We start from the raw sequence: 22164 nt of genomic DNA on the forward strand, positions 1-22164 counted from the left end.
ATGGATGGAAAAAAATGTATCTTTTAAGCACTTGAGAGTTTTTGGTTGTTGGGCATTTGGTTATATTCTAAAAAATGAGAGGTCAAAACTTGATGTAAAATCAAAACAGTGTATTTTCTTGGGTTATGGACATAAAAATTTTGATTATAGATTGTATAATTCTATTGATAAGAAGGTGATCAGGAGCAAAGATGTTGTCATCCTTGAAGACATTGAAAAATGTGACAACTCAAAATCCTCAGATGATATTCCTTCTAGTTCAAATCTAGATCTAGATCAAGTTCCAATACCTGTTGATTTTAATCAAGGGAAAGTTGAGACAGAGCAGAGAGAGGATATTGATGGTGGTGATAATCCTGCTGCTGATGAACCTGAGCATGAGGCACCACCTACTCCATCACTACCACCACAAGATGAATTTGGGAGATCTACCTGAGAGAGGAGACATTCTAGTAGATATAATTCTCATAAATATGTGTTGTTAACAGATGGAGGAGAGCCAGAGTGCTATTGTGAGGCTCTAGAGCATAAGAATAAAGAAGAATGATTGCGAGTCATGCAACAAGAAATGGTGTCTCTGCGTGAGAATCACACTTATGATTTAGTGAAACTGCCTAAGAGTAAGAGAGTTCTGAAAAACAAATAAATTTACAAATTGAAAACTCAGGAGCATAACTCACAACCAAAATATAAAGCAAGATTATTTGTGAAGGGATTTAGCTAAAAAAAGGGTGTTGACTTTGAAGAAATTTTCTTTCCTGTGGTAAAGATGTCGTCAATTCGAGTTGTTCTGGATATTACATCTAGTTTAAATTTAGAGATTGTGCAACTTGATGTAAAGACGGCCTTCTTGCATGGTGACTTAGAAGAGAAGATCTACATAGATCAACCGGAGGGGTTCAAAGAAAGTGGCAAGAAAAACCTTGTATGCCATCTCAAGAAGAGTTTATATGGGTTGAAACAGGCACCGAGACAGTGGTACAAAAAATTTAACTCCTTTATGGTAGACCACGAGTAGCACAGGACGACAGCTGATCACTGTGTTTATGTGAAAAATTTTTCAGATGGTAATTTTATTATTCTTTTACTATATGTTGATGATGTTGATTGTTGACCGTGATACTATGAAAATTGAAAGGTTAAAAAAGGAGTTACATAAATATTTTGTAATGAAAGATTTGGATCCAGCTAGACAGATACTAGGGATGAAAATCTCACGACACAGGCAAAATAGAAAGCTTTGGTTGTCTCAAGAAAAGTATATTGAGAAAGTGCTTGACAGGTTTAACATGAGCAAAGTTAAGGAAGTCTCTACTCCACTTGCAGATCTCTTTAAGTTAAATATTAAACAATGTCCTATAAGTAAGAAAGACAAAGAAGGCATGAGGAAGGTTTCTTATGCGTCGGTGGTTTGTAGTTTGATGCATGCCATGGTTTGCACTAAGCCAGATATTGCTCATACAGTCGAAATAGTCAGTCGGTATCTCTATAATCCTTGTAAGAAACATTGAAATACGGTCAAATGGATTTTCAAATATCTCAAGGAAACTCCCAAATTGTGTTGGTGTTTCGACAATGATAAAACTATGCTAGATGGGTACACCGATACATATATGACAGATGATCTTGACAATAGGAAGTTCACATCTGTATACTTGGTGATTTTTGCAGGGAGAGTAGTGTCATGTCAAAGTAAATTACAAAAGTACATCGCCCTTTTCAGTATAGAGGCAGAGTATATCGTAATCACTGAAGCATGCAAGGAGATTCTTTGATTACAGAAATTCCTTTAGGAATTGGATATGAAGCAAGAGAAGTATAATCTTTATTGTGACAGTCAGAGCGCTATTCATTTGTGTAAGAACTCTACATTTCACTATCGATCAAAACACATTGATGTGAGATATCATTGGATTCGGAAAATACTAGATTCCAAATTGTTGACACTTGAGAAGGTATGTGAGAACCCTGAAAAAATGGATATATAAACTAGTGCATATTTCATTTGCATTTCTTTTATTCTTGGATAATTTTTTTTTGTATTACTTTTAATTGTTCGCAATGAAATACGTAAAAATAGGTTTACGTGAAAGATAATATAATTTTCCAAAGCTATGAAATTTCTTGGTTTTATTTGACTAGATTAATATCTTTAGGGTTGGAATAATTTTTTTCGCCTTAAAATAAAATGTTAGATTACTTAATTCCTTTATGCTAGAATTAATGATAATTGAATCGTTAGAATTACTATCTTAAAATAAATTATTTAAAGTCCTATGATTAATTCCAATTAGCTCTTAATGGTAAATGCTAATAAAAACTTTCGTGTTAAGATAAAAACCAATGGATTTTAAACAAATATGATTCTAATATAATAAACATATTTAAGGCGTGAAAATTCGATAAATATATCCTTAACTTTCTTTGTTTTCAAATAAGTGCGTAAAAATAATTTCTAGGTGCAAAGTGACACCTGGGATTAAATTATTATTTCATTTGACTGTATATTACTAAATCGATAAATTTTGAGTTAGATTAACTCTACTTCTTGAGAAATAATAATTGGATAATCTAATAACTAATTTAATCGCTAAATAATATAAGAATTTCTAGGAACCTTAATATTCAAGTTTAATCGATAATTATTCGATGAAAATGGTTTAGGTATATTAGGGTGTAATTAGGCGTTCAAATTACACTTGAGAATGATTTTTAGAATTAAGTTGGAATTGAGAAATTAAGTTGAGATTAGGGAGCAAAGTGAAAAGACTAAAATACCCTTACCTTTCCATGCAAACCAAACGGAACCTCTGACCTCAAATCAAATCACGCAGCTATTACCAAATCTGTACGCAAACCACTCTTACACGCAAACCATTCTCATAAACAGCGGCACCACAAAACCATCCAATCTATCTCACGGCTTAAGACCACAAATTCAGTTTCCTTCTCTGCACAAAACCAAACCGCAAATCATTTCTTCCTTTCTAAATACCAAGACACCGCCCACCGTCTCATTTCCTTCTCTGCACACTCCACTGAAACCACTGCAATTTCTCTCCTCAATCACACCATACCTCTTCCTCTGCATTCGATCAAGAGCATCCGAGAGAGAGAACCACCTAGTGAGCTGCATCCGTGAGCTTGGGAGAAGGAACGTGAGCTGCTAGAAATTCTTCTGATCCTGCCGTGAGTTGGAGGGAAGCCAGGGAGGAGATTTGCAGGAAGCTTCACCATTTTTCACCTTCATCTCCACCAACTCCAACCAACCGAACACAAATCCACCAGCTACACCCAATTCCAGCCGCAACATAGGAAACAAGAACCACTGACTGCACTTGGCCGAGAGCTAGGGAAGAAATTTCTGGAAAATTTTCGTGTGAAAGTTTAGCTGCTATCTGAGGTAATTTCTGGTCTTATTAGGTTGTTTATTAGTTGAGCAAGCTTCATTTGAGCTTGCATGTTCAGATTATGCAATCGGGTGCTGAAATCAAACCATTAGGAAAATTTCTGTTTTGATAAAATGTTGCTACCGAGACTCTGAGGTGTTATTGCAGCTCCAATTGTGTTTTTATGTGACAATCTGAACATCTAAGTGTCTTTAACTGAGTGAAAACTTGAAGATTAAGACCATGCATGTTGAATTGGGCATTCGGATGAAGTGTTTAAGCAGAGAAATATTTCTGGTTTGGTTAAGAAAATTTCTACCGAGGAGCTGGCTTGGGATTGTAATTTTATTTCTGATTTCCTGCGACAATCTGAGGTTGTTTAAGTGTTTAGCTAGTCAAAAACAAGAAGCTTAAGTTATCTAGTGACATGCATGTGATGTTAGGCAATCGGATGAGATTTTTAAGAAAAATAATTCTGTTATGTGCTAGTATAGAAACTGCCGAGAGCTTAGTTTAAATTGTTGCAGCCTGATTTAGTTTAATGTGTTGGTTAAGCTTATAAACATGATTAGATGGTTAATAACAAGTTAATTAAGCTCTGCATGCAGCTAATTAGCTAGTTTAAACCAGAAAATAAAATAATAATGCAATCTGTTGCATGCATGTTTGTCCGAAGCTAGCTGTACAGAATTTATGGAAATTTTGGGAATTTGCAGCTGTTGTTTAAGTTAAATTTTGAATTAGAAATATGATTTAGCTAGATATGTTTTTGCATGTCTAATTTGGGTATCTAAAACCAGGTTTAGCCGAGGGAAATTGGATTTTATAAACACCTAAGTGCTGGAAAAATTCTGGAATAGCCGAGAGGTTTGATCAGAAATTTTCAGTTTGTTTTCTTTTGGAATTTTAACCTATTTCTAGATTTTCCTTGGAAAATGATGGCTTAGAAATACCGAGGAGTTGTAAGTTTTAAGTGGTGTAAGTTGTTTAGCAATGAAATATTTGATAAATTGAAAATGGAACCAGAAAATGTTGTGTTATACATGTGGAGATTCTTAAGTGATAGCCCAAGGGTGAGTTGGAAACTTAACTTGATTTTTTTAAAATTGTTCCTTGAATCATGATGGGTGTAAATGCTTGGAATATGTAGTTTTGAAGTTCTATAAGAAGTGTATGGATAGTTTAAATAAAAACATGTTGGTGTTAAATGAAAAAGGAGTTTTCACAAGTGAGAAATTGAAATTTCAGATTTTCGGATGTCCCTGACCAGTCTCAATAAAATGTTTATATCTTGGTGTAGGAAAATCCGTTTAAGGCGCCGTTAGTGGAATTTGAAACTAGAATCATAGACCTTTGTCCTGTAGAAATTTCGCATTTTTCCTCCAGGTGTACTGCTGTCTGTGAATTCTTGAAGTAGACTGTTTTAGTGGAATGTCCTGTTTCTTAGTGAAACTGAAATTGGGTTTTGGATTGAGACTTTAGCTTACTTGCGGTTTAAATTCTTGATTAAATTATGGTTGGAAGTAATTGATGTTGTCAAGGGCTAATGATTGATGAAGCCCTTGGCCATTTGAATGATTTTATAAGTACTACAGGGTGATGAAAGTTAATTGTTGGAATGTCTTGGAGGCTTTACTTTTATTTTTATTTGCTTATGATGGGCTTGCTGAAACCAAGTGCTAATGATTGATGAAGCCTTGGTTGATTATTTTATTTTATTCAGAAATGCACTTGTTGAAATCTAGGGCTAATGATTGACGAAACCCTAGTAATTTGCTATGTGATTTTTGCCATATTTCGATCCATATTATGATTTCGAAACGGAATCGGAGCTGTGGAAGTTGTATCGACCTTGTGAACTCGAGTGACTGTGGTCAAAGTTATCAAAAATATTTTCCAGTTAGTATTATATTATAAAACTCAATATCTAGTGTTTTGCCTAAAACTTTCCAACCCAATAATTTCCTTTAGCTCAAACTAGCCTTGATAGCTATAGTAAATAAGTCCTATAGCTTTTGAAAACTCTAAGTCTTATTTTAATTCATTTTCTTTCCTTAAGCTTTGCACTTGGATAGTTAACTATAGGAAAAGTTTCAAAATACGAGTTTTACTAATTTTAGTGAGAAGCTTGGAAAACTTGCTCGGCAAGAAACCCTATTTTTGGAAAAATAGTTTTAGAGATAATTTTTGCAAAAGTCGTAACTTTAGAGAAAGGTTCAAAGTAACTTTCTAACATTAATATTGAGAGGTTGTCGACTTATTTCAAGAAAATAATACTAGTTATATTTTTTTTTTAGAAAAATACCTCAAGGAAAACTATAAGAAATATCTCTTCTACTATTGTCAAGTTTTAACCTAAGGAACTCTTGATTTTTCTAAGGGAAAGTGAACTAGTAGTATATAAATATACCTCAATGTCTATAAGCTTAAAAACTGAGTAGAAACTTATAGTTTCAAATTTTGGTTTTTAGGGTTTTTCGAGGACGCGGATTTCGATCCCCAACTTGATATCTGAACTCCACTCTTGGTGAGTGTCCCTGCTTGTTTTATGCCTAATCGTTTAAAGTGCTTCCTTGACTTGTTATGTGATAAGTTGAAAAAAATTGGTTTTTGATCCATCGAAGTGAGCTGTGTGTACTTTATCACACTAGCCGTTCGAGTGGTGACTTGTGCAAAATATTTTCTCCTAAATCCTTGATTCAAAAATGGAGTTGCGTCGTTGGGAGAATCCCTCGACTCTTGTATCCAACTACCATGAATCTAAATGTAGTTACGTCGTTGGGTGAATCCCTCGACGCTTGAATCTAACTACAAAAGTCTCCCTCGACGCTTGAATCTGATTGCAATCACGTCCTTGGGTGAATTTCTCGACGCTTGAATCTGATTGCAATCACGTCTTTGGGTGAATCCCTCGACTAATTCTATACGGGTATATCTCGAGTATACTGCGTCGGTAGACGAAGTTCGGGCCCGAAGCAGAGGTATGAATGGTGACGGGTTAGGATTAAAATAAGTGGATCTACATGGACTATAAGTAGTGAAAGTTGACGGAGGGTCAACTACGAGATTATCTCAAGCGAGGAGAATGGCTCCCGAGAGTCCCTGTATCCTACCTTGTGCTGTTATATGCTTTCCTAATTGATTAAATTTGTTTAAATTGTTATCCGTTGTTTGATTTATGTGATTGCATGTTTTGGGGCACCACTGAGTTTTAGCTCACCCCACGTTTATTGTTTTCCTTAACAGGTTCTGGAAACTGAAAGCTGGATGCTTACTTATGTTTTTCTTTTGGATTGTATTTGAATACTATAACTTATTCTGTGGGCTGTAATGTGTTATTTAGGATAATGTATTTTCCTTTTGGATTGCCACTTGAACCTGGAAAAATGTGTAAAACCTAATTCGATTACTTGGCTTGTAAGTTTGTATTATGGATTTATGTAGTTATCTATCTGGTTTGGTACGACTTTATACTTCGGTACGTAGCACGTAGGTCGTTTAAGGGCCTCGACTGGTTATTTTATTATTGCTATCTCTGAAGTTAATGTGGTTTTTAGGTATGATTCTTTTCGAGAAAAGTTGTTTTGTAATAGATTAGGATATTCTTCGAAAGGATTTGGGTTAGAATGCTTGTGTGAGTCCTGGCGAGAGTTGGGCAGACGGCCCGCCAACCCTTTGGTTCGCCTCAGGGGGAAGTGGGGTCGCCACAGGTGGTATCAGAGCTTAGGTTTGAAAAGTTATTTGAAAGACATATTAGGTGTGCTAGAAACCCTAATCCTCTCTAGGAATAAGTTTTGAGATCACTAGAAATACCTTAAGTAATATACGATCCGGTTAGTTAGTTAAGTTCTAATCTTTAAGTGTTGATTACTTTGCAGGTATGGAGAATGGAAATGGGCATGCTAATGGTAGTAGCGAGGCTAATGGACACGTAGAACCGCTAAGATCCATTTCCTATAGACCTCGAGGAGGAGGAGACCGAGTTCGATACTCCCCAGCTGATAGGCACCCTAGGTGCCAATGTAGGGTCACGTACGCGTATCCCAACGCGTTGGTATTATCTCTTGATGATGAGCACCGCCACTTGTGGGACGCTAACCACACCTTGACCCAGGATGTGGAGGAGCTGAGTATCATGGTGGATACCCAGTTCGACCGCATAGCCGATTTGGAGATTAGGCTAACTGCTGAGCATAATATGCTGGAGGTTGCTCAATTGGAGATAGAGCGACAGAGGTCTAGAGTGACCCGACTTACTGAGGGGATCAGAGATAGGAGTGCTGGCATCAGGGCTGATGCTTCTATGCTTATGGATGAGGCCACTAGTTACCTTCAGGAGAATGAACAGGCAGGCGCCGAGGAGGATCCGGAGGAGGATCTGGCTGAAGACATTGCTCCTGATAGCCCTGCTGAGGGTTAGGTTAGGATTGACTTGATAGTATTAGATAGGTAGGATCAGAACAGGAACATTAGTCAAGTCATCAAGTTTTGTCTAGGTGAATGACTTGCTTCCGAGGCACCATATCCCTACTTTTAGTTTTAAGGGATTATTTGTATGTATTTTTGCTAACTTATGTGCCTTACTTTTGGAAATGTTTCAACTTGCTAATTGTATGACTGTTCCACGGAAATATATGTTAAGTGTTTCATTTTCTTTTCCTCTATCTCCATGTTGATTTTTAATCACATAACGAATCATAAAAATTAATTATAAATAAAATTTTTGCCTAATTATCTTACCCTTCAGTAATAGGCATAATTAGGCAATGGATCGCCAAATGGTAGGAAGGACCCGTGGGAGACCCACTAGACAACACCCGGAAGCGGGTGGTGATAGGGAACCCGAGGTCAATCAAGACCAAGGGCAAGAGGGAGTGGCCGGGGATCAAGTGGCCACCGCAATTAATCGTATCACTGACGTCTTGGAGCGCTTGACTGAACATCAAGCCTCTGGGACAGTGCACCGCCAAGGAGGCCCAGCCGATTCTGAGAATCGGGCACTGGAGAGGTTTCTGAAGTTTGGACCTCCTAAATTCTATGGAGGACCCGAACCTGATATAGCTGAGGGATGGTGGGAGAGAATCTCCGACATCTTCGCAGCTTTAAACTACACGGAAGAGCGGCAGGTGACTTTTGCTGCATTCCAGTTTGAGGGAGCTGCTCGCTCCTGGTGGAATCTGATTAGGACTAGTTGGGACAGGAATCATACTCCAAGGACTTGGGCGAACTTCACAAGGGAGTTCAATGCCAAATTTCTTCCACCTCTTATCCAAGAAAAGAGGGAGGATGACTTCATAAAATGTAAGCAAGGGGCGATGAGTGTCGCCGAATATGAAGTCCAGTTCACAAAACTATCCCGTTTTGCTCCTGAATTGGTGACCACGGAGCAAAGGCGAGTCAGAAGGTTTGTGCAGGGTCTGAATGTAGAGATACAGGAAAGTTTAGCTGCTGTAAGGATTGATACCTTTGCAGATGCTGTCGAGAAAGCCCAGAGAGTTGAAGTAGCTAGGGCTCAAGTGAAATCTTTTCAGGCTAAGAAGAGATTTGCTCCTAGCAGTAGTCGGGAGCCGACGTATGGAAATGCTCCACCGGTCAAAGTGGGCCGAGGAACCATTGGAGTGAATAGTCCTGGAGCACCACGAGGCGCCCAAGCAAGAGGAAACGGGACCAGGAATGCAGGGGGACGGAATAATGGAACCCGAGTGGGACCGATTGGAAGGGGACAACCTAGGAATACCTCACAAGGAGGCCGAGCAATAGTTTCCCAAGTGAGTTGTACATTTTGTAAGAAACCTGGCCATACTATAGATGGTTGCTGGAAGAAGCAAGGGAAGTGCTTGAAATGCGGAAGTAGCGAGCACCAAATTGCGGGATGTCCAAAAATGCAGGAGGGGAGTAATCCAAACGCTAGATCAAACACTTCTGGAGGGAGCCGGCCAACAGTTCCTGCCAGAGTGTATGCTATAGATGACCAACCTGTACCTGATTCTTCGGAAGTCGTGGAAGGTACTCTCCCCTTTTTCCATCGATTAGCTAAGGTGTTAATTGACACTGGTGCAACTCATTCATTCGTAAATCCATCATTTATGTCTGGAATAGATGTGAGACCTGTTAAATTACCCTTCGATCTTGAAGTTAGGACACCAATGGGTGATAAGAGGATAATCACTAGCTTAACCTTTAAGGATTGTGAATTCTGGATTGGAGAGCGTAAAATGCTAGTGGATCTAATTAGTCTGGACATAAAAGGGTACGATGTTATCATAGGAATGGATTTCCTAGGTCAATATCATGCTAAGCTGGATTGCCGAGCAAAAGTGGTAGAATTCTGTTTACCTGGAGAAGCAACTCTGAGGTTAGATGTTAAGGGTAGGTTAGCATCATCTGCTATGATCTCAGGGATACGGGCAAGGAAAATGCTGTCAAAAGGAGCTCAAGGTTTCTTAGCTTTCATGATTAATGCTCCCAGTGATCAAGTGAAGTTGGAAGATGTACCAGTGGTACGAGAATTTCCGGATATTTTTCCAGAAGAGCTAAAGACTCTACCGCCGGAAAGAGAAGTGAAATTTAAGATTGATTTGGTGCCTGGAACGGCTCCAATCTCTAAAACTCCGTACCGGATGGCTCCTGCCGAGTTGAAGGAGTTGAAAATTCAATTGCAAGACCTCTTGGAGAAAGGTTTTGTGAAGGAGAGTGATTCACCATGGGGTGCACCCGTTCTATTTGTTAAGAAAAAGAACGGAAGCTTGTGGTTATGTATTGATTACCGAGGATTGAATGAGATTACAATTAAAAATAAATACCCTCTACCGTTGATAGATAGTTTGTTTGATCAACTGCAAGGATCAGTAGTTTTCTCTAAGTTGGATTTGAGGCAAGGGTATTATCAGTTAAAGATTAAGAAAGAGGATATACCCAAGACTGCTTTTAGTTCGAGATACGGACATTTTGAGTTCGCAGTCATGCCTTTTGGTTTAACTAATGCACCAGCGGCATTCATAGATTTAATGCAGAGAGTCTTTAAGAAGTATCTGGATCAGTTTGTGGTGGTTTTCATTGATGATATCTTGATATACTCTAAGACTCGAGAGGAACATGTTAAACACTTGGAAATAGTCTTGCAGACATTAAGGGAGCAGAAGCTGTATGCCAAATTCAGCAAGTGTGAGTTTTGGCTTGATGAAATATCTTTTCTAGGGCATAAAATTTCCAAGGAGGGAATTGCCGTGGATCCTGCAAAAGTTGAGGCCGTCATGAATTGGAAGCAACCAGAAAGCCCAATTGATATTAGAAGTTTCTTGGGATTAGCAGGGTACTATAGGCGATTTATCAAGGATTTTTCGAGAATTGCTGGACCCATGACCGAGCTAACCAAGAAAGGCAATAGATTCATTTGGACCCCGAAGTGCGAGTCAAGTTTTCAGGAATTAAAGAAGCGTTTAACATTCGCTCCTGTTTTGGTGTTACCTGATGGAGGTGAAGGTTATGCCGTGTACTCCGATGCTTCTGGAGAAGGTCTAGGATGTGTTTTAATGCAAAATGGTAAAATGATTGCCTATGCTTCCAGGAGACTGAAGCCTCACGAACAAAACTACCCAACTCATGACCTAAAGTTAACATCAGTGATTTTCGCCTTAAAGAAATGGAGACACTACTTGTATGGCGTAACTTTTGAGGTTTATACGGACCATAAGAGCCTTAAGTATTTATTCTCCCAAAAGGAATTAAATTTGAGGCAAAGGCGATGGGTAGAATTTCTGGAAGATTATGACTGCTCAATTAACTACCACCCGGGAAAAGCTAATGTAGTAGCTAACGCTCTAAGTAGAAAAGCCCAAGTAGCAGGATTAATGATTAAGGAGTGGGACATGTTAGAAGAAATAAGTGGTTGGAACCCTCGTTTGGAGAAACTGAAGATCTTACTTGAGAACTTATCGTTAAAATCGCCATTACTAGAGCGCATTAAGGAGGCCCAGAAATCGGACCCTATGATTCAAAAGAATTTGGAGAAAATGCAAAAAGGGGAAATCCTAGATTTTAAATTGGGGTCTGAAGGTGTATTGAGATTCCGAGATTGTATTGTGATTCCGGCAGATGAAGAGATAAGAAAAGAAATTTTGGAAGAATCACATCGATCAAAATATACCATACATCCAGGTGTGACCAAGATGTATCATGATATGAAGGGATTGTACTGGTGGGAAGGTTTGAAAAAGGATGTAGCGGAGTTTGTTCAGAGATGCTTGATCTGCCAACAAGTAAAAGCTGAGTATCAGAAGCCTTCTGGTTTATTGCAACCGTTAGAAATCCCTGAATGAAAATGGGAACATATCACAATGGATTTTGTAACGGGACTGCCTAGAAGCCAAAAAGTATTTGATGCAATTTGGGTAATAGTTGACCGACTCACTAAATCTGCACATTTCCTACCAGTAAGCATGAACTTCTCTCTGGAAAAACTGGTCAAGTTGTACACAGAAGAGATCCTAAGATTACATGGTATTCCTGTAAGCATTGTGTCTGACCGAGACCCAAGGTTTGTCTCACGTTTTTGGCAGAAATTTCAGGAGTCTTTGGGGACCAAGTTGAAATTTAGTACTGCGTACCATCCCCAAACCGACGGGCAGTCGGAAAGAACAATTCAAACTTTGGAGGATCTGCTGAGGTCGTGTATATTGGATTTTGGAGGTAAATGGAGTAATTATATGACCTTAGTAGAATTTGCGTATAACAACAGTTATCAAGCCTCAATTCAAATGGCACCTTATGAAGCTTTGTATGGGAGAAGGTGTCGATCTCCGATTCATTGGGATGAAATAGGAGAAAAGAAGATTTTAGATCCAACAGCGATACCTTGGATAGAAGAAGCCTAGGAGAAAGTGAAACTAATTAGAGAAAGGCTTCAAACCGCTCAGAGTAGACAAAAGAGTTACGCCGACACAAGGAGGAAAGATTTGGAATTCGAAGTAGGAGACAAGGTCTTCCTAAGAATTAAACCCTTGAAGGGCGGAGTAGTACCTAAGAAAGGTAAGAAGCTAAAACCAAGGTATATCGGACCTTTCGAAATTCTGAGGCAAGTTGGGAATGTAGCATATCAGCTGAAGTTACCCGCAAGCATGGCTAAGGTTTACGATGTATTTCACGTTTCCATGCTTAAGAAATATTATTCCGATCCAAGTCATGTGCTGCCCCTAGAAGAAATTGAAGTGGATGAAACGTTAACGTATGAAGAAGGACCAGTCAAGATTTTGGAAAGAGAAGTAAAGGAACTGAGAAATAAGAAAATTCCTCTGGTGAAGGTTTTATGGAGAAATCATGGACTGAAGGAAGCAACTTGGGAATTAGAAGAGAAAATGCAGAAAAAATACCCTGATTTATTTCCTTAGAAAGTGTGAATTTTGAGGACAAAATTCTTGTAAGGAGGGGAGGATGTGAGAACCCTGAAAAAATGGATATATAAACTAGTGCATATTTCATTTGCATTTCTTTTATTCTTGGATAATTTTTTTTTGTATTACTTTTAATTGTTCGCAATGAAATACGTAAAAATAGGTTTACGTGAAAGATAATATAATTTTCCAAAGCTATGAAATTTCTTGATTTTATTTGACTAGATTAATATCTGTAGGGTTGGAATAATTTTTTTCGCCTTAAAATAAAATGTTAGATTACTTAATTCCTTTATGCTAGAATTAATGATAATTGAATCGTTAGAATTACTATCTTAAAATAAATTATTTAAAGTCCTATGATTAATTCCAATTAGCTCTTAATGGTAAATGCTGATAAAAACTTTCGTGTTAAGATAAAAACCAATGGATTTTAAATAAATATGATTCTAATATAATAAACATATTTAAGGCGTGAAAATTCGATAAATATATCCTTAACTTTCTTTGTTTTCAAATAAGTGCGTAAAAATAATTTCTAGGTGCAAAGTGACACCTGGGATTAAATTATTATTTCATTTGACTGTATATTACTAAATCGATAAATTTTGAGTTAGATTAACTCTACTTCTTGAGAAATAATAATTGGATAATCTAATAACTAATTTAATCGCTAAATAATATAAGAATTTCTAGGAACCTTAATATTCAAGTTTAATCGATAATTATTCGATGAAAATGGTTTAGGTATATTAGGGTATAATTAGGCGTTCAAATTACACTTGAGAATGATTTTTAGAATTAAGTTGGAATTGAGAAATTAAGTTGAGATTAGGGAGCAAAGTGAAAAGACTAAAATACCCTTACCTTTCCATGCAAACCAAACGGAACCTCTGACCTCAAATCAAATCACGCAGCTATTACCAAATCTGTATGCAAACCACTCTTACACGCAAACCATTCTCATAAACAGCGGCACCACAAAACCATCCAATCTATCTCACGGCTTAAGACCACAAATTCAGTTTCCTTCTCTGCACAAAACCAAACCGCAAATCATTTCTTCCTTTCTAAATACCAAGACACCGCCCACCGTCTCATTTCCTTCTCTGCACACTCCACCGAAACCACTGCAATTTCTCTCCTCAACCACACCATACCTCTTCCTCTGCATTCGATCAAGAGCATCCGAGAGAGAGAACCACCTAGTGAGCTACATCCGTGAGCTTGGGAGAAGGAACGTGAGCTGCTAGAAATTTTTCTGATCCTGCCGTGAGTTGGAGGGAAGCCAGGGAGGAGATTTGCAGGAAGCTTCACCATTTTTCACCTTCATCTCCACCAACTCCAACCAACCGAACACAAATCCACCAGCTACACTCAATTCCAGCCGCAACATAGGAAACAAGAACCACCGACTGCACTTGGCCAAGAGCTAGGGAAGAAATTTCTGGAAAATTTTCGTGTGAAAGTTTAGCTGCTATCTGAGGTAATTTCTGGTCTTATTAGGTTGTTTATTAGTTGAGCAAGCTTCATTTGAGCTTGCATGTTCAGATTATGCAATCGGGTGCTGAAATCAAACCATTAGGAAAATTTCTGTTTTGATAAAATGTTGCTACCGAGACTCTGAGGTGTTATTGCAGCTCCAATTGTGTTTTTATGTGACAATCTGAACATCTAAGTGTCTTTAACTGAGTGAAAACTTGAAGATTAAGACCATGCATGTTGAATTGGGCATTCGGATGAAGTGTTTAAGCAGAGAAATATTTCTGGTTTGGTTAAGAAAATTTCTACAAAGGAGCTGGCTTGGGATTGTAATTTTATTTCTGATTTCCTGCGACAATCTGAGGTTGTTTAAGTGTTTAGCTAGTCAAAAACAAGAAGCTTAAGTTATCTAGTGACATGCATGTGATGTTAGGCAATCGGATGAGATTTTTAAGAAAAATAATTCTGTTATGTGCTAGTATAGAAACTGCCGAGAGCTTAGTTTAAATTGTTGCAGCCTGATTTAGTTTAATGTGTTGGTTAAGCTTATAAACATGATTAGATGGTTAATAACAAGTTAATTAAGCTCTGCATGCAGCTAATTAGCTAGTTTAAACCAGAAAATAAAATAATAATGCAATCTGTTGCATGCATGTTTGTCCGAAGCTAGCTGTACAGAATTTATGGAAATTTTGGGAATTTACAGCTGTTGTTTAAGTTAAATTTTGAATTAGAAATATTATTTAGCTAGATATGTTTTTGCATGTCTAATTTGGGTATCTAAAACCAGGTTTAGCCGAGGGAAATTGGATTTTATAAACACCTAAGTGCTGGAAAAATTCTGGAATAGCCGAGAGGTTTGATCAGAAATTTTCGGTTTGTTTTCTTTTGGAATTTTAACCTATTTCTGGATTTTCCTTGGAAAATGATGGCTTAGAAATACCGAGGAGTTGTAAGTTTTAAGTGGTGTAAGTTGTTTAGCAATGAAATATTTGATAAATTGAAAATGGAACCAGAAAATGTTGTGTTATACATGTGGAGATTCTTAAGTGATAGCCAAAGGGTGAGTTGGAAACTTAACTTGATTTTTTTAAAATTGTTCCTTGAATCATGATGGGTGTAAATGCTTGGAATATGTAGTGTTGAAGTTCTATAAGAAGTGTATGGATAGTTTTAATAAAAACATGTTGGTGTTAAATGAAAAAGGAGTTTTCACAAGTGAGAAATTGAAATTTCAGATTTTCGGATGTCCCTGACCAGTCTCAATAAAATGTTTATATCTTGGTGTAGGAAAATCCGTTTAAGGCGCCGTTAGTGGCATTTGAAACTAGAATCATAGACCTTTGTCCTGTAGAAATTTTGCATTTTTCCTCCAGGTGTACTGCTGTCTGTGAATTCTTGAAGTAGACTGTTTTAGTGGAATGTCCTGTTTCTTAGTGAAACTGAAATTGGGTTTTGGATTGAGACTTTAGCTTACTTGCGGTTTAAATTCTTGATTAAATTGTGGTTGGAAGTAATTGATGTTGTCAAGGGCTAATGATTGATGAAACTCTTGGCCATTTAGATGATTTTATAAGTACTACAGGGTGATGAAAGTTAATTGCTGGAATGTCTTGGAGGCTTTACTTTTATTTTTATTTGCTTATGATGGGCTTGCTGAAACCAAGTGCTAATGATTGATGAAGCCTTGGTTGATTATTTTATTTTATTCGGAAATGCACTTGTTAAAATCTAGGGCTAATGATTGACGAAACCCTAGTAATTTGCTATGTGATTTTTGCCATATTTCGATCCATATTATGATTTCGAAACGGAATCGGAGCTGTGGAAGTTGTATCGACCTTGCGAACTCGAGTGACTGTGGTCAAAGTAATCAAAAATATTTTCCAGTTAGTATTATATTATAAAACTCAATATCTAGTGTTTTGCCTAAAACTTTCCAACCCAATAATTTCCTTTAGCTCAAACTAGCCTTGATAGCTATAGTAAATAAGTCCTATAGCTTTTGAAAACTCTAAGTCTTATTTTAATTCCTTTTCTTTCCTTAAGCTTTGCACTTGGATAGTTAACTATAGGAAAAGTTTCAAAATACGAGTTTTACTAATTTTAGTGAGAAGCTTGGAAAACTTGCTCGGCAAGAAACCCTATTTTTGAAAAAATAGTTTTAGGGATAATTTTTGCAAAAGTCGTAACTTTAGAGAAAGGTTCAAAGTAACTTTCTAACATTGATATTGAGAGGTTGTCGACTTATTTCAAGAAAATAATACTAGTTATATATTTTTTTAGAAAAATACCTCAAGGAAAACTATAAGAAATATCTCTTCTACTATTGTCAAGTTTTAACCTAAGGAACTCTTGATTTTTCTAAGGGAAAGTGAACTAGTAGTATATAAATATACCTCAATGTCTATAAGCTTAAAAACTGAGTAGAAACTTATAGTTTCAAATTTTGGTTTTTAGGGTTTTTCGAGGACGCGGATTTCGATCCCCAACTTGATATCTGAACTCCACTCTTGGTGAGTGTCCCTGCTTGTTCTATGCCTAATCGTTTAAATTGCTTCCTTGACTTGTTATGTGATAAGTTGAAAAAAATTGGTTTTTGATCCATCGAAGTGAGCTGTGTGTACTTTATCGCACTAGCCGTTCGAGTGGTGACTTGTGCAAAATATTTTCTCCTAAATCCTTGATTCAAAAATGGAGTTGCGTCGTTGGGAAAATCCCTCGACTCTTGTATCCAACTACCATGAATCTAAATGTAGTTACGTCGTTGGGTGAATCCCTCGACGCTTGAATCTAACTACAAAAGTCATTTGGGTGAATCCCTCGACGCTTGAATCTGATTGCAATCACGTCGTTGGGTGAATTTCTCGACGCTTGAATCTGATTGCAATCACGTTTTTGGGTGAATCCCTCGACTAATTTTATACGGGTATATCTCGAGTATACTGCGTCGGTAGACAAAGTTCGGGCCCAAAGCAGAGGTATGAATGGTGACGGGTTAGGATTAAAATAAGTGGATCTACATGGACTATAAGTAGTGAAAGTTGACGGAGGGTCAACTACGAGATTATCTCAAGCGAGGAGAATGGCTCCCGAAAGCTCCTGTATCCTACCTTGTGCTGTTATACGCTTTCCTAATTGATTAAATTTGTTTAAATTGTTATCCGTTGTTTGATTTATGTGATTGCATGTTTTGGGGCACCACTGAGCTTTAGCTCACCCCACGTTTATTGTTTTTCTTAATAGGTTCTGGAAACTGAAAGCTGGATGCTTACTTATGTGTTTCTTTTGGATTGTATTTGAATACTATAATTTATTCTGTGGGCTGTAATGTGTTATTTAGGATAATGTATTTTCCTTTTGGATTGCCACTTGAAACTGGAAAAATGTGTAAAACCTAATTCGATTACTTGGCTTGTAAGTTTGTATTATGGATTTATGTAGTTATCTATCTGGTTTGGTACGACTTTATACTTCGGTACGTAGCACGTAGGTCGTTTAAGGGCCTCGACTGGTTATTTTATTATTGCTATCTCTGAAGTTAATGTGGTTTTTAGGTATGATTCTTTTCGAGAAAAGTTGTTTTGTAATAGATTAAGATATTCTTCGAAAGGATTTGGGTTAGAATGCTTGCGTGAGTCCTGGCGAGAGTTGGGCAGACGGGCCCGCCAACCCTTTGGTTCGCCTCAGGGGGAAGTGGGGTCGCCACAAGGTACATACAAATGATAATAGTGTTAACATGTTGACCAAGGCGTGCCTAAGGAGAAATTCTTGTTTTATAGACAAGAAATAGGTTTGACTATACCCCCCAAATGAGCTGGAGGGGGGGATTGTTGGCCAGCCCATTTGTGGGCCACACCACAATACAAAGCTGAAGGTTTTCATTCTTTATAAAGAGGAAAAAGCTTCAGCCGCACAAGCTATCAACGGAGAAGAAAAAAGAGCAGCCGCCACTTTTTACCGGCTTGGAGGAAAAACGAAGAGAGAGAGAGAGAGAGAGAGAGAGAGAGAGAGAGAGAGAGAGAGAGAGAGAGAGAAAAGAGGCTAGAGAGAGAGAAACTTTAAGATTTTGATTGGAGGGTGATTCGAAACCCGGCTGAGACGAAATTTTACCCACGTGATCCTCTTATCAGGCTCTACTCATCTACTGATTCAGATTTTGGATTTCCTCTTTGTTTGGTAACACTTTTCTAAACCCATTTCTTTGACAGTTGTAGTTTTTGGGGGTGATTTTGCAGCAATTTTGCTTGGTTGATATTGGTGATATTATTGTCATCCGAATATTTTAAGTAGACCTATGTATTCTCATTATTATGATAGTGGAGATTTTTTATTGGACTAAATTCCGTGATTTTTTTCAATTTGGGATTTTCATGTAAAATGTTTGGTGTCCTGTGCCTTTTATTTTTCCTAAATTTTATTATCACTGCTGGCATTATTACTTAGTGATTTGATTTATTCCTATTTTAACTAGTATTTTGGGAAATAGTAATTTAATCTGGGTTTACTCTGATGTTGTATGCTTGCATCGGTACCAATTTCCCAACATTTATTTATTTATTTTTTTTCGATTTTTAATCATTTCTATTTATTCATTCTATTTTTTTTCCGATTTTACCTTTCCTATACTAATTCAAAATTGTTATCAATTAATCAAAACCTAACACTAAAATTCCAATGATGGTGTCGTCGGTCAACTTGCCTTCTTAATCGGAATTGGTCTCTACAACGAAGTCAATAAAAAGGGTAGTCCAATCTCTCCATTATCCATCTATCTATTTATTTGTTACTCTTATATTGTATTATGAGAGTCTTGATGCCTTTGAGTGCAATTATTGTTATGATACGAATGGGGAAGAGCCCACTTAATGTGCAGGAGTGGGGTGCCTATGCTTTTAACCATTGTTAGTATGTTTTTGAGACACAATTTTTTCCAAAAGTATAATGTGTTTCAGGAAAATTGGAATAAAAGTTGAGATGATGTAATTTTTAAAGCATATAAGATAACTGACATAAAAGTTGTGCGTTAAAGTAAAATTGTATAACATGTTAGGCGAAAATAGAAAATTTTTTAAAGGCATGTGATGATTCTTTTACATAAGATTGACCAAAAACATCCAAGGAATGGTGGACAACATATTACTATTGAAATCTAATGTTAGTATAACATAAAATTAAAGGTCATTAGTAGTATAACATTTCTTTTACTAATAAAAGATTACTATTAGTCTTTGAAATTAATATAGGAAATGATAGCAAAATTGTATAAGGAACTATGAGAGCAATTCTCCATAGGAGAGGAATATATATAAACTTATTACCATAAAGGTAAACGATTATATTTAATCAAATAGATTAACTTTAACAATATAAATAGAATACATACGATAGGAATTTTGGTTATTGTTCTACAACAAATTATCCATACAATGGAATAAAGCAGATAATGGCAATGCAACAAGGCTTGTACTTTCTAATTTCACTAAATGATAAGGAAAGCTTATCAAACAAAATTCAATTCTTGCATGTAAAGCCAATCTTTAGGCTTTGTATTGTACATACACAACCCTAACATCAGTTTGCTAGTGAAACCAATTACATAATTCAATGCTAGTAAAACTATAAAACCAATTAAATTAGTCCTCTATGACTAAATAAATAATACATCTTTAACATTTCAACCTTCTTTGATTGCGTTAACGATCTTCCCTTGATTATGTAATTGACCGTAACCATCTTTTAATATGACACATGCATTTATTTTATGGCACATGCATTTATTTTATGGCCTTCACTAAACTTTCAAGATCATACAAGTTAATCTGCTTCAAGAAAAAATTCCAAATCAAGAATATAAATAACAGCCCAAGAAAGTTTTAAAAAAAACTTTGGGGACTTCAAATTGATGATACCAGTATATTTATGGAAAATTTTAAAGATGCTTACTTGAACTAAAGTAACAATCGAACTCTTAAAGCTTTCAACAAATTTTCTCTCAAGGGGGCTGCTCTAACCAAAAAAAAGGCTGAATGGCCAACTTTCCTCAACTATAAACTTGCCAATGTATTTGGTTCCTCTGATAGTCAAAATCTTACTTCTTTCTGCCATGTCAAAAAAGGAAGGGTTATAGAGAGTATGCAATATTGACCTAGCGAAATTGGAAAAGATGAATTTTGACTTAAGTGCTAATAACCACAATTTAAGAAGTAAACACACCCTTGAAATATAATCAAGATATTGAACCACATACACGATCCTATAAATTTAACAATAGTACTCTTTATCTGAAGAGGAGCTCAACCGATTCCACATATATATTGTGTTTAAATTATGAGAATTGACTAATTTATTCATTAACTTTAGTTTTGTATCCCATATTGCAAAAAATCACAAATTCATAACAGAAGTTAAACAAAGAGTTAGAACATAATAGACTTTTCAAACATTCGCTTCTTTTTTTTTTTACTCAGAATTCAAATTTTATTGATAAATAAATATCACGTTACATCAGCATCTGCCAAACAGAGGTGCAAAAACATCCAAACCAGCAAAAAGAAAGAATTGCTCAACCGGAGAGCAAAAAATAACAGCAGCAATAGCAAAACAACCGTAACAGCAACAACGCTTGAATCTGTGTGGATGAACTAGACCCCATTCCAGAAATCCAAATGATTAGTAAACCCGAAAATTAGGATAACCTAACCTATCCAACTTGAGGTCTCCACGAACCAATCGTGGCAATTCCAACCATGAATCATACACTATGTTGGACTTTAACTCAGTTCCAACCTTAGATAAGCGGTCTGCAGGCACATTCGCTTGACGATAACAATGAGTGACGGATTGAAAGAAATGCCTAAAAGTGAGCAATTGGTCCAGCTCTCGTTGCAAACCCCATGGACATCTACTAATCCCCTTAACCATTTGGACAAGAAGTGACGAATCTGATTCCAAATGCAAGCAAAAGAAACCTCGCATAACACAAAGCTTAACTCCAAATAACAAAGCCTTCAACTCTGAATGTAAACTCGGTATGACACCCCAATAACACGCAAAACCCAACAAAAAAACCCCCGAGCTATTTCTCAAAAAAACCCAAATAACACGCTTCAATAAAAAAGAATTGAAAAAACAAACATGGACTGAACAAATAATAATTGCTGCGAAAAAACCAATATAAAAATTACCATAACTAATTAACTAAATAACAACAAAAGAAAATGGAATTGCTAAGGATGAAAATTCTCAAAAATTTTCCATAAAATAATGCAACAAAACAACTATAAAGGGCATTGTAGATTGAAAAAAAAGGAAAAAATTAAGAAAAAAATGTTGAAAATTTTTTTGAATAAAAACAGATATGCAGATTAAGGGGACATCATAAAAATTATGGAAACAAAGGGATAAAGTGAATAGGAAGAAAGCTAGTCGGAAAAGAAGAAACATGAGACATCAAAGAAAAAAAATGAAAAGGAAAAAGAAGAGGTAAAATATGTGCACCTTAGAAGAGGAATGAATTAATAAAGATTAAAGGCAACAACTAACAAAATGGTTATCTTTTATTTAGTGGAAAACAAAATCGAAAACATTCATATGGAAAGAATGCAAAAGGTTATCATGTCACAATAAGAGTTTGCTGTGATGGCTATGCGTAAAACACAGGTTCTTTGGAAGTTAAAGACCAACGGCAGTTTGGAGATTGAATAATCCCATGTGGTTTAAAAAGTAAGTCGCAGTTATCTCCTAAGATGATATTAACCAATTAATGTGTGTGCTGCGGACCAAAAGTGCAGCCACGCTCATCAATTGCTAATGAATGATTGCCACATCAATTGCAATGTATGAAGAAAAGAGATGACATGCTGTCAAAGATTACCAATGCCATATTTTGGAAAGCCGATACT

General features: G+C 36.6%; 1 protein-coding gene across 5 annotated transcripts; it reads left to right on the forward strand.

The window, feature by feature from the left end:
• The first annotated feature begins 2802 nt into the window (after positions 1–2802).
• Positions 2803–17723, forward strand: LOC113688828 (uncharacterized). Of its 5 annotated transcripts, XR_011814984.1 has the most exons (4): positions 2821–3403; positions 5861–5916; positions 16721–16776; positions 17507–17723. XR_011814984.1 is itself a non-coding variant. In XM_072050561.1 (3 exons), the coding sequence occupies exon 3, from the start codon at positions 7270–7272 to the stop codon at positions 7807–7809; it is 540 nt and encodes a 179-aa protein (XP_071906662.1). In that variant the 5' UTR covers positions 2807–3403; positions 5861–5916; positions 6636–7269; the 3' UTR covers positions 7810–8051. The 5 variants fall into 5 exon arrangements, 2 of the variants coding, with proteins under 2 accessions (XP_071906663.1, XP_071906662.1); XM_072050561.1 differs by lacking the exons at positions 16721–16776; positions 17507–17723 and adding an exon at positions 6636–8051 and having other exon boundaries at positions 2807–3403; XR_011814983.1 differs by lacking the exons at positions 2821–3403; positions 5861–5916 and adding an exon at positions 13764–14264.
• The last annotated feature ends 4441 nt before the right edge of the window (positions 17724–22164 follow it).

The sequence above is a fragment of the Coffea arabica genome, chromosome 5c (assembly GCF_036785885.1).
Source record: "Coffea arabica cultivar ET-39 chromosome 5c, Coffea Arabica ET-39 HiFi, whole genome shotgun sequence".
Classification (NCBI taxonomy): Eukaryota; Viridiplantae; Streptophyta; class Magnoliopsida; order Gentianales; family Rubiaceae; genus Coffea; species Coffea arabica.